The 15,830-nt window shown below is 54.9% G+C and overlaps 1 protein-coding gene across 1 annotated transcript in view; it reads right to left on the bottom strand.

The window, feature by feature from the left end:
• The window catches only part of LOC132216528 (leukocyte immunoglobulin-like receptor subfamily B member 3), a 68,434-nt gene extending 52,604 nt beyond the window's left edge, over nt 1-15,830 (bottom strand). Inside the window, exons 1-11 of the mRNA XM_059665789.1 lie at nt 15,532-15,830; nt 15,379-15,414; nt 14,928-15,212; nt 14,483-14,785; nt 13,972-14,268; nt 13,422-13,724; nt 11,632-11,919; nt 11,174-11,479; nt 10,668-10,949; nt 10,072-10,371; nt 8,056-8,172 (exon numbers count right to left, since the gene is read on the bottom strand). Of these exons, the coding sequence (XP_059521772.1) occupies nt 8,056-8,172; nt 10,072-10,371; nt 10,668-10,949; nt 11,174-11,479; nt 11,632-11,919; nt 13,422-13,724; nt 13,972-14,268; nt 14,483-14,785; nt 14,928-15,212; nt 15,379-15,414; nt 15,532-15,565 (2,551 nt within the window). The 5' untranslated portion in view covers nt 15,566-15,830. The remainder of the gene's footprint in view (nt 1-8,055; nt 8,173-10,071; nt 10,372-10,667; nt 10,950-11,173; nt 11,480-11,631; nt 11,920-13,421; nt 13,725-13,971; nt 14,269-14,482; nt 14,786-14,927; nt 15,213-15,378; nt 15,415-15,531) is intronic.

Below are 15,830 nucleotides of genomic sequence, written 5' to 3'. Positions count from 1 at the left end.
GCAGATGCCATGCAACACAGGTTCTGGCTGAGGGGGTCCTTCTCTGGCATGGACTGACCCAAGGCATGAGCGAGGAGGAGCCCAGAGGTGGTGGGCTGGGGGGAGGGACGGTGTGTCTTTGTCCAGAAAGATCTTGAGCTGTTGTCAGAAGTAAGAGCTGTCAGGCAAAGGCTCAGGATAGTCACACAGGGTCTAGTGCAGGGGTGGGCAAACTTTTTGACTCAGAGGGCCACAATGGGTTCTTAAACTGGACTGGAAGGCTGGAACAAAAGCATGGATGGAGTGTTTGTGTGAACTAATATAAATTCAAAGTAAACATCATTACATAAAAGGGTACGGTCTTTTTTTTCAATAGTTTTATTCATTTCAAACGGGATCCGGCCCGCGGGCCGTAGTTTGCCCACGGCTGGTCTAGTGAATCACACAAATATTTGGGATTTTAGCTCCAAGTCAAAGGGATAAATTTGAAGCAACAGATTGTAGGAAAAGATTTCTGATTTAAAAAGGCGACCACTATGTGAAAATGCCATGCAGACTGGCTCTATTGATTGTTAACGCCATTGAGGGAGAGTCATGTTTGCTGGGGCTGGTGAGTTTAGCTCAAACTGACCATTCACAGTCTTGATATCAGATGTGCACCTTGGATCTCTTTTGAAGGTGGAAACTGGTGGAGAGGGTGCAGCAGGCTGGCTCAGACCAGGTGGGGCTATAGGAAGGGTCCTCAGGAGGTGGGGAGAGGAGAGACATGGAGAAAAAGTGTGGCCTGGGTTGGAGGACCAGGAAGGAGGCTGATTGGATGACATAGATGAATCATCTTGAGTCTGTGGTGGGTCGTGCCACTGCTCAGAAGGGCTCATGGGGCACATGGAGTGAGTTGATGGTCTATGTGAAGTGTTCCAGTGAGGAAGTGAAGGCTGCTCTATTGTCCTTGGTGCCTGGAGGAGCCAGTGGGGCCGTCCCAGGGAGGACACCCCAGTGGAGAGGGAGGCCTGGGAGATGCTGAGAAGACTGCTCCCCATTTCTCAGACGAAAGCAGGGCCCCACTGGGACTGTGGACTTTTTTCCCCCGGCACACTTCCCTTCACTGACTTCCTGTTTCTGTAGGTCAGCACCATCTTTTTTTTTTTTTTTTTAAATATATTTTATTGACTTTTTACAGAGAGGAAGAGAGAGGGATAGAGAGTTAGAAACATCGATGAGACAGAAACATCGATCAGCTGCCTCTTGCACATTCCCCACTGGGAATGTGCCCGCAACCAAGGTACATGCCCTTGACCGGAATCGAACCTGTGACCCTTGAGTCCGCAGGCCGACGCTCTATCCACTGAGCCAAACCGGCTAGGGCCCATCTTTTTCTTCATGGCTCTCCTTCAAACCTCTGAGTCATTGCTGCCTCCTCTGGGCCCCTCCTCTCCTGAGCAGAGCTCCTCCCTCACACTGGGAATTCTGTTTCCAGCACTGGGCAAGCACCTGCATGGGAGGCAATCCAGATTTCAGCATGGACACAGACAGACTCAGGGACCTGTATGACAATTTATGTTATTGATCTCCAAGCAAAGGAGAATGATGTCAATGAAGAAAAAACAGATTTGAACAATTAGATAGCTGATGATTTCACAAATTTGTGGACAGTCATACATTTACACATTCAAGGTACTCAGCTATAAATATTTAAAGCCCAGCCGGTGTGGTTCAGTGGTTGAGTTGACCTATGAACCATGAGGTCATGCTTCCATTCCTGGTGAGAGCACATGCCTGGATGTGGGCTCCATTCCCAGTGTGGGGCAAGCAGGAGACAGTTAATCAATGATTCTCTCATCATTGAGGTCTCTCTCTCTCTCTCTCTCTCTCTCTCTCTCTCTCTCTCTCCCTCTTTCTTCCTCTCTGAAATCAACAAAAATTGTTTTAAAAAGTTTCTTTCTTTGTCTTTAACCTTTCCTTTTTAATTATGATGTGTCTTGGTTTGGGCCTTTTTGGGTTTTTCTTGTTTGGGATTTGCGTGTCTTTTCTTCACTAGTTTAGGGAAGTTTTCAGTCATTATTCCTTCAAATAAGTCTCAATCCTTTGCTCTCTCTCTCCTCCTTCTGATACTCCTATGATGATGATGCTGTTATACTTCATTTTGTCCCAAAGGTCCCTTAAACTAGCCTCATTCTTTTCATTTTGTTTCTTCTTTTTGCTGCTCTGATTGTTTTTTTTCTACCTTGTCTTCCAAATCACTCATTTGATCTTCTGCTTTATTTAACCTGTTGCTTATTCCTTCCAGTGTACTCTTTTTTCAAAATCCTCAACTGAGGATATTTTTTTTTATAGTTTATTTTATTTATTTTATTTTTGTTAATCATCACCAGAGGATATTGTTTCCATTGCTTTTCAGAAAGAGTGGAAGGAAGGTGGCGGTGGGAAAGAGAGCAACATCAGTGCGAGAGAGACACATCAACTGGTTGCCTCCCTCCCATGCCCCGACTAGGGCTAGGGATCAAACCTGCAATCCAGGTATGTGCCCTTGACCTGGAATTGAACCTGAGACTCTGTGGTGCAGGGCCTATGCTCTACCCACTGAGAAACACCAGCCAAGGCTAAAAGTGATTTTTGAGAGAGGAAGGGAAGGGGAGAGAGAGAGAGAAACATTGATTGTTTGCCTCCAGTGTTTGCCCTCACCAGAGATCAAACCCACAACCTAGGCATGTTCCCTGACCAGGAATTGAACCCACAGTCTTTGGGTGTATGTGACAATGCTCCAATCGAATGAGCCACCCAGCCACAGCCAGTGTTTCATGATGTCATATATTGTATTCTTCATTTCTGACTTCAAAAAATGTTTTTTTCCATGCTGTTATAATTTTCCCTAAGTTCTTTGAACATCTTTACAACCATTACTTTGAACTCTATATCTAACAAACAGCTTGCTTTCATTTGATTTAGCTGTGTTTTTTGGAGATTTCTACTGTTTTTTTTTTTTTTTCACTTGGGGTCTGTTTCTCTGTCTTCCTATTTTGGCTGCCTCTTCGTGTTAATTTTTTGTGTATGAGCTAGATCTGCCATGACTCCCGCTTTATGGGGTGACTTAGTGTGGTAGGTGTCCTGTGGGGCCAAGTCCTGTGGTGTAGTCTCTTTGATTACCTAAGCTGGGAGCCCTAGGGATGTCCCTTTCATGGGTTATGTGGGCCCTCCTCTCGTAATTGAGTCTTTTTATTTTTTAATAAATAAATATATTCTGTGAACATGTATTTGCTCTTAGTTCCTGGTCTGGCCCCGCCCCTAGCCCTGCCCCCGGCACCGCCCCGCCCCACCCCCGGCCTTCCTCCTTCCCTCTCAATCACCAGTCCCTTGTCTTCAATCTCTCATCTCTATAGACAACTGGTCAACCCCATCTTTCTGAGCCACTGCCAGAGACGAAGTCTGAGCCAGGCCATCTGATTGACCTCATCTCTAGCAGTCTCTACCAGTGTCCAAGACTAATTTTGGGTCAGCCATCTGGTCGACCTCATCTCTCCTGGTCCCCATCACCGCTGAGACTAAATCTGGGCCGGCCATTGGGTCGACCCTGTCTCTCACAGTCCCAACCACTGTCTGAGACAAAGTCCAGGCAGGCCATCTGGTCCACCCGGTCTCTTACAGTCCTCACTGCTGCCCGAGACTAAGTCCGGGCCGGCCATCTAGTTGACCAGAGTCACTGTGCAGACAGTCAGTACCTGGGGTAGCCCTGCGCGGGCAGTTTTGGGAGTGCTGGTTGACAGGGTTCCTCAGAGGGGGAGGAAAAAACGGGGTGGAGGGAGCCTGCCTTCCGCACCACTGGGAAAGGGGCCTTGTCTGCCACCACCACCCCCACTTCCCCGTCCCAGCCCGGGGCCAAAGGCCCTGGCAGGTTCCCGTGCCAAGCGCGAAAGGAAGGAATGGACGCCAATGCCGCCATGGGCTCCACGCACGCGGTCCCCCCGCCCCTTTCTTCTCTCGACCATCCTCCGCGAGGTAGTCCCCTGGGGAAGGAGAGAGGCGAGAGGCCCGGAGCAAACCAAACCCTTGTGTCAGAGGGCTGACTTTCAATAGATCGCAACTAGGTAACTGCTCTGCTAGGAAACCCGACCCAAAAGCAGTTTGTCTACGAATGGTTTAGCACCAGGTTGCCCATGAATTGCATTGTGTGAAGGGCAAGGGGGCGGCCCCCTTTCCAGCCGAACCCTGTTTGCCAGGACTAAGGGCTCTTCGCAGGACCGTGAACACTGTGTAATTGAGTCTTGATGGCTATTGTGTTTGTGCGTGGGATCGACCTTCAGGCTGGCTGAATGTGAGGCTCAGCTCCCACCATGGCATGCAAGCTGCTGGGCAGATGCTGACCAGACTAAGCGGCATTGGCCTCAGCAGGGTCTGTTGTCTGGGAGATCTCCCTTTAGATATGCTGCTTGTGAGGCTAGTTGGGTCCTGCTCTGATGTCGTGTGAAGCTGCCCACGGGTGGGTTGGTTCTGGGCCTCTTGGGAGGGACTCTGGTGCAGGCCAAGGTCAGCCACTGCCTGGAGAGCGGGGCGGCCCTTTTCCCGCGCCTGCCCTTCCTGCCAGTCTCCAAGTGGCTTCTGTAAATCCTTGGCTCTGTGACTCCTCCTCAGCTAGTGTTCAGGTGGTTATTCAGGGTGATTGCTCCTTCATTCAGTTGTAATTCCCGTTTGGACCTGGGAGGAGGTGAGTGTAGTAGCTTCCACATACTCCGCCTCCACCTTGAAATCTGCATTTGCCGTTAACATTGGAGTTGTCAGGAGGCCCCATGCAAAGGACTGAAGGAAGAGAACCGTAGCAGCGTGGCACACACCTGGTCAGCCACAGCCACAGCCTTGTCGGTGTTCTTCGGCTCCTGGGGAACTGCAGGTCGGTCAGTGAGGCTAGAGGTGGGGAGGGGGAGGGAGGAGAGCTGCTGTAGGGCCTCCCATGGCAGCTGCTGCCCATCATTCACTTAAAGCGTTCTCTCGCTTCTGTTTTGTTCTAAGTTCACACATTGATTATTGAGAAGTCTCTTTTGATTTCAGAATGTAGGCATATTGCTTATAGAACCAGGTGACTCCCAGAGGGTCCCAGGAGCGGCCAGGTGCACTCTGGTCTCCAGGCTGCTGTGGTCAGGAGGCCACATTTCACAGCTCCGGCCATAAACCAGGCGTGTGCTTCTGTTTGATGTATGACCAGGGGTTTTGTTGTGCTGTAGGGGGGGTACGGAAGACATAGGTCTGCTTCCCCTTGGTCTAAAACTGGAAGTCTGAAATGCAATTGGTTTTTAGATATTAATGATGTGTCCAGTGACATTGAATACATTCTTTTCAAATTAGAATAATAGGTCTTTATACTATTTTAGATTGTGTGTGTGTGTGTCTATGTGTGTGTCCATGTGTGTGTGTGTGTGTGTTGGTGTGTATGTCCATGTGCACCCATATTTATGTCCATCTATGTTTGTGTATATGTCTGAATGTGCCCATGTGTATGTCCATGTATATATGTGTATGTATTTATACATGTATGTGTATATATGTGTGTATTTCATACATGAATAAATGTTTAGAAGTATTTAGGAGAGAAACTTTAGGAAAACTAAGGTCACTTTGCAGGAAAGTGTGTGTGTGCGTTTTTTTAAAAGATATATATTGATTTCAGAGAGGAAGGGAGAGAAAGAGAGAGAGAGAGAGAGAAACCTCAATGCTGAGAGAGAATCACTGATCAGCTGCCCTCTGCAGGCTTCCCACTGGAGATCGCTCCCGCAACTCAGGCATGTGCCCTTGACTGGAATCGAACCCAGGACCCTTCAGTCCACAGGTCAATATTCTATCCACTGAGGCAAACCAGCCAGGGCTGCAGGAAAATTTTTAATTAAAGATTAAATATATTTAACATACATGACAGTTCCGAGTTTCATATTTCACCCACTTGAGTGAAATCATACGGTTCTTGTCCTTTTCTTTCTGACTTCCTTCACTTAGCGTGATGCTCTCCAGATACATCCATGTTGTGACAAATGGCAGTATTTCATTTTTTATGGTTGAGTAATATTCTCTTGGTATATGTTATCACATCTTTATCCCATTATCAGTTCAAGGACATTTACGTTGTTTCTATGTTCCACTTCATAGGTTTGATGTATGATATTTACATTGTCGTTCATTTAAAGCATTCTCTCACTTCAGTTTTTTCTAAATTCACACATTGATTATTGAGAAGTCTTGCTTTGATTCCAAAATGTAGGCATGTTGCTTATAGAACCGGGTGACTCCCAGAGGGTGCCAGGAGCTGCCGAGGGAGCAGGTCTGGTCTCCAGACAGGCTAGGGTCACTAGCTGAGTGTCCATGGGGGAAGTGCCCATGCCTTCTGGGGTCCCTGCAGGCCCCCTTTCTGAAGTGTGGGGTCTGGGTCCTTCCTGGCTAGTGGGTGGCTAGAGCAGCGTACAAGCTGGGCTCTTCTGGGGGCTCCTCTGATGGGGAGGAAGGGGGTGCACTTGTCTGCCGCCTAAGGGCCAAGAGGTTCAGCTGGGCGTAGGTCACATCCTGGGGGGCGTCAGGTGCAGCCTGGAGCAGGGGGAGAGAGAGGGATGACACTTGGTTGGGGTTGGGGAAACCTGGAGGTCTGCAGAGAATGGGACTCACCAGACTGTTTATATGTCTGTCCTCTTCCGCTTGTCTGCCCTTTGTGTCCAGCAATTCCTCTGACAGGGAGGAAGGAGAGGTGGCCATTCCCTGCCTGGGTCTTGGTGTTGAGTGGTTCACCAGGGTGTACGTCACTCCCTGGGGGTCTTCATCCTGCCTGTTCTGCTGGAGACAGTGCCTCCTGTCAAGTATCCACATGTTGCCATGGAGACTGCTTATACTTTAAATAGATCAGGTCCCTCTCCTGGTGGAATCTGCAGGGCCTTCCAGAGCCCTGGGGCCTCTGGATGTTTTGATGGCTCCGACTCTTATCCTAACGCGCTCTCTCTTGCTCACTTGGCTCCAGCCTCATGGCCCATCTTCCTGAAGAAGCATGTCCTGCCTCAGGCCCTGGCACCGGCTCTTTTCCCTGTTCCTCTCCACACCCCACCATGCACTCTATCCCCTCCTCTTGCTTTATGTTCCTTCACAGCACTTTGCTCTCTGGGACACTGTCTGCTTGTTTGCATATTGTCTCCCTCACGCACAGGTGAGCTCGAGGCGTGTGGAGACAGTGTGGCTCAGGGCTGCACCGTGGCCCCCAAATGGAGATGGTAAACAGTGAGCCCATCACATGTGCTGGGTGAATGAATGAAGGGATACTGGGGACCTGTGGGTGAGTCACTCATTCCTGCCTCCTCCTGAGACCTGGGGCTGCACAAGGTCAGACAGAGGGTGAGGGGCCAGCAAAGGGGGCCACATAGGAGGGGCCATGAGGTCACAAGGAAACCAGGAGGAGTGAGTCACAGCAGGACGACCTGGGGGCCCAGAGGGGAGGTCAGTGTGGACGCTGCTGAGAAGCAGGTGAGGTGGGACAGGGAAGGGTCCATTGGATTAAACTGGGCAACAGAAGGTCCTTGGAGGCTTGGACAGGAGCAGGGGTCTCACCGGAGGATCCAGCTCCACGCTCTTTCCAGGCTGTGGGTCCTTAACAGAAGCATCTATTGGGGCAGAACAGGGGTGTGTCTCCTGACAGGGCCCCGAGATCTCAGGGCTGCAAACCTCGCCTGCACCCAGGAATGAGGTGCAGAGCCAGGTCACTCAGTGTGCATCTCAGTCCTTCCCACCCCTGACCCCACACCCTCCCAGCATAACCCTCCCCAACCCTTCCTGAAATCCCTGTGCCCCCTCCCCCAGGGCAGCTGTTTCTTCCCCTCACAGGCTGCAGCACGGGGAGTAGACAGGAGTGTTAAGGCACAGTGTGGGCCAAGGTCAGTGAAAGTAGGGGCCTTTGGGGCAGGATGACATTCTATTGACTGAGCCAAACAAGCTGGGGCTCCACATTTCCTGATTTGAGGTTCTGGGGAAATCTTTTTCTCAGCTGACCTCCAGCTATTTGGTTTGCTGTGGCAGGTGCTTGGAGCTTTCCCTCCTGTGACCCAGGTCACTCCTACTCACCTGATGTGCTGCCTTTGCTCTGACGCCGGAATCGGAGGAAGAGGAAGAGAAGGAGGGGGAGCAGCAGGACGAGACCCACTGAGGCCCCGATCAGGATATTCCGGTTCCATTCCAGACCTTGAACACAAGTGATGTCATGAATGAGCCAATGACGTAATCAATGAGCACCTACTGTGTGTGAGGCACATGCTGGGGTCTGTCATTCATCTCTTCTAACTTCACAACAGTCATGCTCCAGGGATTGCTCACCCCACCACCCATTTCACTGAGGCTCAGAGAGGTTAATCAGAAGCCCCAGGTCACCCAGCCTGGGCGGGGCAGGGCTGGGACTGGAATCTGGGACAGGGGGATCCCTGTGTGTTGTTGTTACTGTTATTATTGTTTTAATCCTCACCCAAGGATATTTTTTCCATTGATCTTTAGAGAGAGAGTGGAAGTCAGGGAGGAGGGGGAGGGAGAGAGAGAGAGAGAGAGAGAGAGAGAGAGAGAGAGAGAGAGAACATTGATGTGAGAGAGACACATTGACTGGTTGCCTCAAACATGTGCCCTGACCAGGGTGGGGGATCAAATCAGCAGCTAACGTATGTGCCCTTGACCTGGGACCGAACCTGCAACCCTTTAGTTCGTGGATTGACACTCTAACTGACGGAGCAAAATTGGTCAGGGCATTATTACTATGATTGCAAAATTCATGCAAGGGGCTTGGCCCTCGCAGCCCTGGCTGGCCCTTACAGCCCCGGCTTCATCCGGAAGGTCATCTGGAAGGATGTCCGGACGGTTGTTTTGCTGTTTGGTCTAAATAGCATATTAACTCCTTATTATATAGAATTATTATTATTATTCATGCTGTCCCTGTACCTGCAGGTAGAACCACCCCTCTCCATCCCAGCCCAGATCCCTGTCCCACTCGGCAGACTGACATCCCCCTCCCCCACAGTGGGGCCTGTGCACGTGGGACGCCTTCGGGAAGGGCAGGAGGGAGGGCTGGGTCCTTCCTGAGCTCTAACTGGGCTGGGCTGCGAGCTGATGGCCTTTGCTGTGCGGGAGCTGGGGGCCTGACCCACAGCCCATGGACCAGGACTCAGAGGAACAGACTTGTCCAAGGTCCCACAGGCGGGAAAGAGCAGAGCTGGGATTTGAACCAGGGCTGAGGCTGCTTCTCCTGATTCCACGGCTGCTCCTTGTAAGGCTGTGGAGGAGACTGAGTCCCCAGCACACATGCACACACAGAGAGAGACACACACACAGACACACAGGTGCACGCGTGCACACACACACATGCATGGAGGCACAGGTGTGAACACATGCACAAATGCGCCTGCACACACACACATATACACACTTGCACACAATGTGTCCTGGCAGCCTTTGGGGAACTTGGTCCCAGTGAGAAGGAGGAACATTCCTCAGGCCATTACCCAGGAAGTGGCTGAGCCAAGACCAACACTGAGCTCCTCCCACCCACCACCTCCCCCCAGACCCTCACTTAGTCCTCTGCGGGCCTGACTTCCCGTTGGGGGAACCAATCCTCAGAGGCTCCTCAATCAGGAAAGGGGGGTAGGGGTGGGGGCTGCTCCTCCCCTGGTGGTCCCCCAGCATCTCCATTCCCCAGCCCCCCTGGGAGACAGGCCCAGCCCCAGCAGGGGGTCCTGCTCTCTGTGGGGATCCGGCCTCTGCTGGTCACACTCCTGTCTTGGTCACTCTGGCTGAAGCCACAGGACTGGGGACTGGAGGGTCGGGATGGGTTCCTCTGGCCTTTCTCCTTCTGGGCAGCTCCATCCTCGCCAGCCTCCCTCTGCCCACGGGAGCATGTCTGGGCCTCCGGGAGGACGATGAGGATGAGAATGAGGCAGGCATGGGATCAGCTCTGGCTCATTCCACCCCTCTGGGAGGTGAGAGTCGCCTCTGGGTGGCCCTCCTCCTGGTACTACCTCATGCCCATTGCAGCCCAAGGTCCCCTGGGGGCAGGGCCCAAAATTGACATGAGGACACGGGGGCGGGTCTAGGGCTGCTCACCTGAGACCACCACCTCCAGGGGGTCGCTGGGGTGTGACAGCAGGTAGGGGGAGGAGCTGTTTGAGCCATAGCACCTGTAGGTCCCCTGGTGGCCTGAGGTCACAGGACTGAGGGTGAAGGTGGCCTGAGAGGGTACAGACATGTCCTGCAGACGAAGGTGCTGGGGAGGGTCCAGTGACCCCTCCCTGTGCAGGTGGAAGGTGTCCAACCAGATCTCGGACCCACACTGCAGGGTCACGGTCGCTCCCCTGGGCACTGAGGGTCCCGGCTGGGCTGAGAGGGAGGGTTTCCTGTACATTCCTGGGGAGAGGAAGGTGTGATGGGTAGAGAGCCACCCCCCCCTCACGCCCCTGACCCTGAGCTCAGGGACCTTGTCCTTCTCCAGAAACTCTATGACCCCTGCCACCTCCTCTCAGTCGCCCTGGGGGGTGTCTTTTATCTCCATGGCCTCACCCCCTTCCTCACTCCCTCCCCTAGGCCTCTGCCCAGCTCAGCCTCTGCTCCAGGCCCCTCTCCTGGACCCCATCCCCCCCAGGTGACCCTGAGCCCAGAGCCCTGAGCAGACCCTCAGGACAGGGGCAGGGCTGGCTCCTCACCTGCCACCAGGATGTCCAGGGGGGCGCTGGGGGCCGACCACACAGAGGAGAGGCTGTGTCCACTGTAGCATCTGTACCGGCCCCCGTGGGTGCGGTTCACGTGGCCCAGGGGGAAGTGGGGGCTGTGCTGCCCATCGAGGTGCTGAGGGGGTGCGAGCCCCTCGTCCTTGGTCAGAGCGAATGTGTCAAAGCCGGCCTCTGCGTGGCACTGGAGGGTCAGGCTGTGTCCAGGCAGCACCAGCGAGCCTGGCTGGGCTGAGAGGGCGGGCTCCCTGTGCACACCTGGGAGGAGGGCACAGCGTCAGCCAGGGGACACCCCACATCACCCACGGGGCTGCAGTGAGAGGTCTCCCATGTCCCAAACCTGAGCCTCCCGCCTGTGGTTCTGTCCCCAAGAGGCCAGTGTCACTGATGTCCATGAGCCCAGATCTCTGCTGGGAACACAGCTTAAATCAGGTATTTGTGCCCAGGAAACAGATGGGGTTGCATAGAGTTTTGTCCCTCACCTGTGACCTGGATGTGCAGAGGGGCACTGGGCTGTGACCACGCGTTGGGGTTGGAGCTGGGAGAACCATAGCATCTGTAGGTCCCCCCATGGGAGGGGCTCACGGGGCCCAGAGGGAAGATGGCCTGCCACCTCCCAGCTTGGATCCTCCATTCTGCTTCCATGTGTCGGGGCGGGTCAGCCCCTCCCTCCTTCAGCAGGTGGAAAGGGCCCCATGTGAACCATGAGCTACAGGAGAGGGACACGTTCCCTCCTGAGGCCACCACAGGGCTTGGCTGGGCTGAGAGGGAGGGTGCACTGCCCACTCCTGAGGGAGGAGAAAGGGTCTGTGTTAAAGGGACCATCACCCTCATGTCCCAGGTGTGTTCTGTGAAGGGTGAGCCCCCCTGAGGCCACATTATATTCCTTCTGCCTGTGACCTGGAGACAAAAGAGGGGAGGGGAACTGTGTCTCCCTTACCTATCACCACCAGGAGCAGTGGGTCACTCCACTGTGACAATATGTTCTCAGTGGTGTAATATGCACACTGGTACAGCCCAGCGTGCAGTGAAGTTGTGGCTCCAATGCGTAAACTGGCCTTGTTTCTGGAGTCCTGTGGGATCCTGGTTTCCCAACGCTCAGAGCCTCTGTCTTTATACAGAACGTAGGCACTAGCCTGCAGAGACCCCTGACACCAGATGGTCACGGGGCTCCCCTTCCTGACAATGGGGCCTGGGTCAGCCCAGATGGAGGGTTTGGGGACGTCTCCTGGAAAGGAATCAGGCATTAAAGGTCCTGGGGAGTCCTCATTTCCCCATGATGTCATGAATGAGCCAAAGATGCCATTGAATGAGCACCTACTATGTGTGAGGTATGTGCTGGGGACTGTTACTCATCTCCTTTCACCTCACAGCGGTCATGCACCAGGGATTGTTGACCCCACCACCCACTTCACTGATGCTCAGAGAGGTTAAGCATGTGCCCCTGGTCACTCAGCCTGGACTGGGCAGGGCTGGGACTGGAACCCGGGATAGTGGGTTCCCTGTGCTGTCCTCCCCCTCCCCCGTAGGTGGACACCAACTTTATGCTCTGGGCTCCTCCTCTGCAGGGGCCTCTTTACCTCTCATCTGGAGCTGAGGGTCCTTTCCATTACCCACCCCCAGCACAGCAGGGACAGGGAGGGGCAGGGTGCGGGGTGGACTCTGAGTCTCTTCTGGACCCATCTCCACCCTGCAGGCCCTGATGCCCCTTGGGAAGGTCGGGCTGGGCTGGGAGCTCTGCCTTCCTGAGCTCTGTGAGGCCCTTATGTCACCTCATCTCCCAGCAGCCTGTGAGCAGGATGGGACCAGGGATGAGCAGACAGGAACCCGACACTCAGAGGAGAGAAGGGGCCACCCAGCCCCACAGCAGGAGCAGCAGAGCCAGGAGCTGAGCCAGGGCTGACCCACCCTGTTCCCTCCTCTGAGCTGAGCCTGAGCTGAGGGGGAGGACTGGGTACCCAGACCCTTGTCTGCCTGTCCCTCCCTGTACAGTGTCATCGTCACTGAGACAGAGCGGACAGGCACCATAACATCACATCCTGGGGGGTCCCTGTGAGGCCCCTCTCCCAGGAGGTCAGGGCCAGAACCGACAGGAAATCTAAGCTCTGGACAAGGATTCTCTCCTTTTACACCTGGAGACACAGAAGCCCAGGCAGGGGAAGGGGTGTCCAAGTGAGAGATTTAGAGGGGTCTGAACTCCCACATGGCTCAGCCCCTGTCCCCATGGAGGCAGAGACCCCCACTTCCCCTCTGTGAACCTGACTCCCTGGATGGCAGAGACCGAGCCTCAGAGCCCCTGGGTCCTGTGGTTCCCTAAGATCTTTCCCCAGCTCCCAGCAGCCTTAGGACACAGCCTGCCCTTAGTGCATGGGTGGCATTAGGTCCTCAGACTCAGAACTGCCCAGGGGAGCTGTCTCCCTCTGAGTAGAGAGAACCCTCTGGCTGTGGTCCTGGGGCTCCTGGGTTCTGAGAATGACAGGAAGAGGAGAGAGTCTGGGGCTGACCCCGATGCCCCCCTCACGCAGAGTCCTCACTAAGTTTATCTCACTGCCCAGCTGGGACCTTCAGGACCAGGTGAGGGGGAGGGGTGGGGAGGGAATAGGGGGTGTCTGAGGTGCGATCTCCTCTGGATGACCATCCCTACAGCCCCTCCCTCCCTTTCAGCCCATGATTGTTCTGAGGATCGCACCCTGAGCTGACAGCTCAGCAGACAGGCTCAGGGCCCCTCACCTGAGACCAGGAGCTCCAGGGGCTCACTGGGGAGTGACAGCAGGAAGGGGGAGGAGCTGTGTGAGCTGTAGCACCTGTAGGTGCCTCTGTGGGCTGAGGTCACAGGACTCATGGAGAACTCCGCCTGGTACTGCCCAGCTCGGTGCTCTGATCTCAGACGCAGAGGGGGATCGGCTGCCCCCTCCTTGGACAGAAGAAACGTGTCCCTCCACATCTGTGACTGACACAGCAGGGTCACATTCTCTCCTGAGGCCACCCTGGAGCCTGGCTTCACTGAGAGGGAGGGTCTGTCTTGCAGCCATCCTAGAGAGAGAGAGGGAGGGTGAGGGCTGCCTGCCCACCTTGTTGTGAGAGTCACCAGGTCTCTCTCTGAGGACCCTCCTCTCTGTCTCTCTCTGTTTCTCTGAGTCTCCCCTCTCCCCTCCCCGTCCTGACTCTCTGTCTCTCTCCCTCCTTGGGGTCCTGCACCTTCATTCTGGCCTCACCACCTGAGACCCACAGCAGGGCCTGTGCAGAGTCTGGTCCCTGACTGAACCCACTGGCTCCTCACCTGCCACCAGGATGTCCAGGGGGTCACTGGGGGCCGACCACTCAGAGGAGAGGTTGTATCCACCGTAGCATCTGTACCGGCCCCCGTGGGAGCTGCTCACAGTGTCCAGGGGGAAGTGGGCCTGAGAGAGCCCAGCCTGGGGCTGCAGGACAAGGCTCTGGGGGAGGCCCCGTCCCCCCTCCTTGTGCAGAGCGAATCTGTCATAGCCGCCATCAGAGCGACACTGGAGGGTCAGGCTCTGTCCAGAGGCCACGATGGGGCCCTGCTGGCTCAGGAGGGAGGGCTTCCCAGAGGCACCTGGGGAGACCAGATGTGAATTACAGGGGCAGCTGCTCCCATAACCCCTTTCTCCTGTCCTGGCCCCCAGGTCTCACTGTCTCTCTCTGTGTCGCTGGCCCAGGAGCCCTTGTGCTCCCCTCACTCCTCTTTTCATATGGGACTCCCTTCACAGCAAAGATGCCAATAATGCATCTGGTTCCTCATTTCATGATGGGAGAATAATGGGACTCACCTGAGACCATGAGCTCCAGGGGGTCACTAAGTGGTGAGCACACTTGGGGGCTGTTCCTGTAGCAGCCATAGCATCTGAACGTCCCCCTGTGAATGGGGGTCACGGGGCCCACAGGGAACAGGGCCTGGACCTGCCCACTGGGCTGTGGCTGTGAGTCCAGGGTCCAGGAGAGCCTGTGATCTCCTTCCTCAGTCAGAATGAACCTGTCAAATCCCTGCCCTGAGCCACACTGGAGGGTCACGTTCCCTCCTGAGGTCACGACAGGGCTGGGCAGGGCTGAGAGGCTGGGTTTGCTGTAGGATCCTAGGAGAGGAGGAGGCAGCGTGTTAAATGGGCTCACACCTCCCTCATGTCCCCCAGGGCTGGGCTGTGAGAGGGAGAAACCATGACAGGCCCCCTTCCTGAGGGCAGAGCCTGAGGCTGGGAACCCTGAGTGTCCTCTCACTTGTCACCACCAGCTCCAGCGGGTCACTGAGCTCTGACCAGCCAGCAGAGCTGTGATAGTAACAGCGATATCTCCCTGCATCATGCTCTGTCATGTGTGTGATGGAGAACTTGGCCTTGTCCCCAGGCTCCAGTGGCTCCTGTGTGTCCCACTGCTGTGTGATTCCCTCTTTCTGTAGACGGTACTCCTCAGCCTCTGGGGTTCCCTCACACCAGATGGTCATGGGGTTCCCCCAGGGGATCACAGGGCCTGGCTCAGCCCAGAGGGTGGGCTTGGGGAGGGGCCCTGGAAGGAATCAGAGGCTGGGTAACATGACATTCCTACCCCTGATCCCCAGGTCTCAGTCCCAGATGCCCCCAGTGTGTCAGAGAGATCCTTCCCCTGCTGCCTGGGGTGTGGCCCTTGGTCCTCAGGGATGAGTGGGAGCTGGGACATCTGGAGACAGACTCACCTGCCTGCACTGGGGTCCTGAGGCCCACACTCAGCCCTGGAAGAGAGTCCCTGTGAGAGATTGGCCTTGAACCCTGAGCAGCACCCTCCTCCCCATGAGCCCCCTGAGTCCTGGGGTCCTGACAAACCAGGGTCCCCTCCCATACCATCTCACCGAGACAGAGCAGGGCCCTGAGGGTGGGGGTCATGGCCTCTTCTCCCTGTGGCCTCAGCTGAGCAGATGGAGGAGGCTCTGGCGCCAGCAGGATGGACAGAGAGCCGCACAGGTCGTGGTCACTTGGAGGCCACTCCTTCTTGTCACAGGGTTGTCACAACAGCAGCCCACAGGCGAGGGCACAGCCTCTCTATCAGCCTGGCTCTCATTTCCATGGTGAAGCAGAAAATAGACTCGGAGCCTCCTGAGACGCCCCTTGCAAGTGAGGTGGCCCAGGGCATGTCCTTCCCTGTCAGAGT

The sequence above is a fragment of the Myotis daubentonii genome, chromosome 15 (assembly GCF_963259705.1).
Source record: "Myotis daubentonii chromosome 15, mMyoDau2.1, whole genome shotgun sequence".
Taxonomy (NCBI): domain Eukaryota; kingdom Metazoa; phylum Chordata; class Mammalia; order Chiroptera; family Vespertilionidae; genus Myotis; species Myotis daubentonii.
Note: the sequence above shows the minus strand (reverse complement) of the source record. Positions and strands in the feature narration are given on the sequence as shown.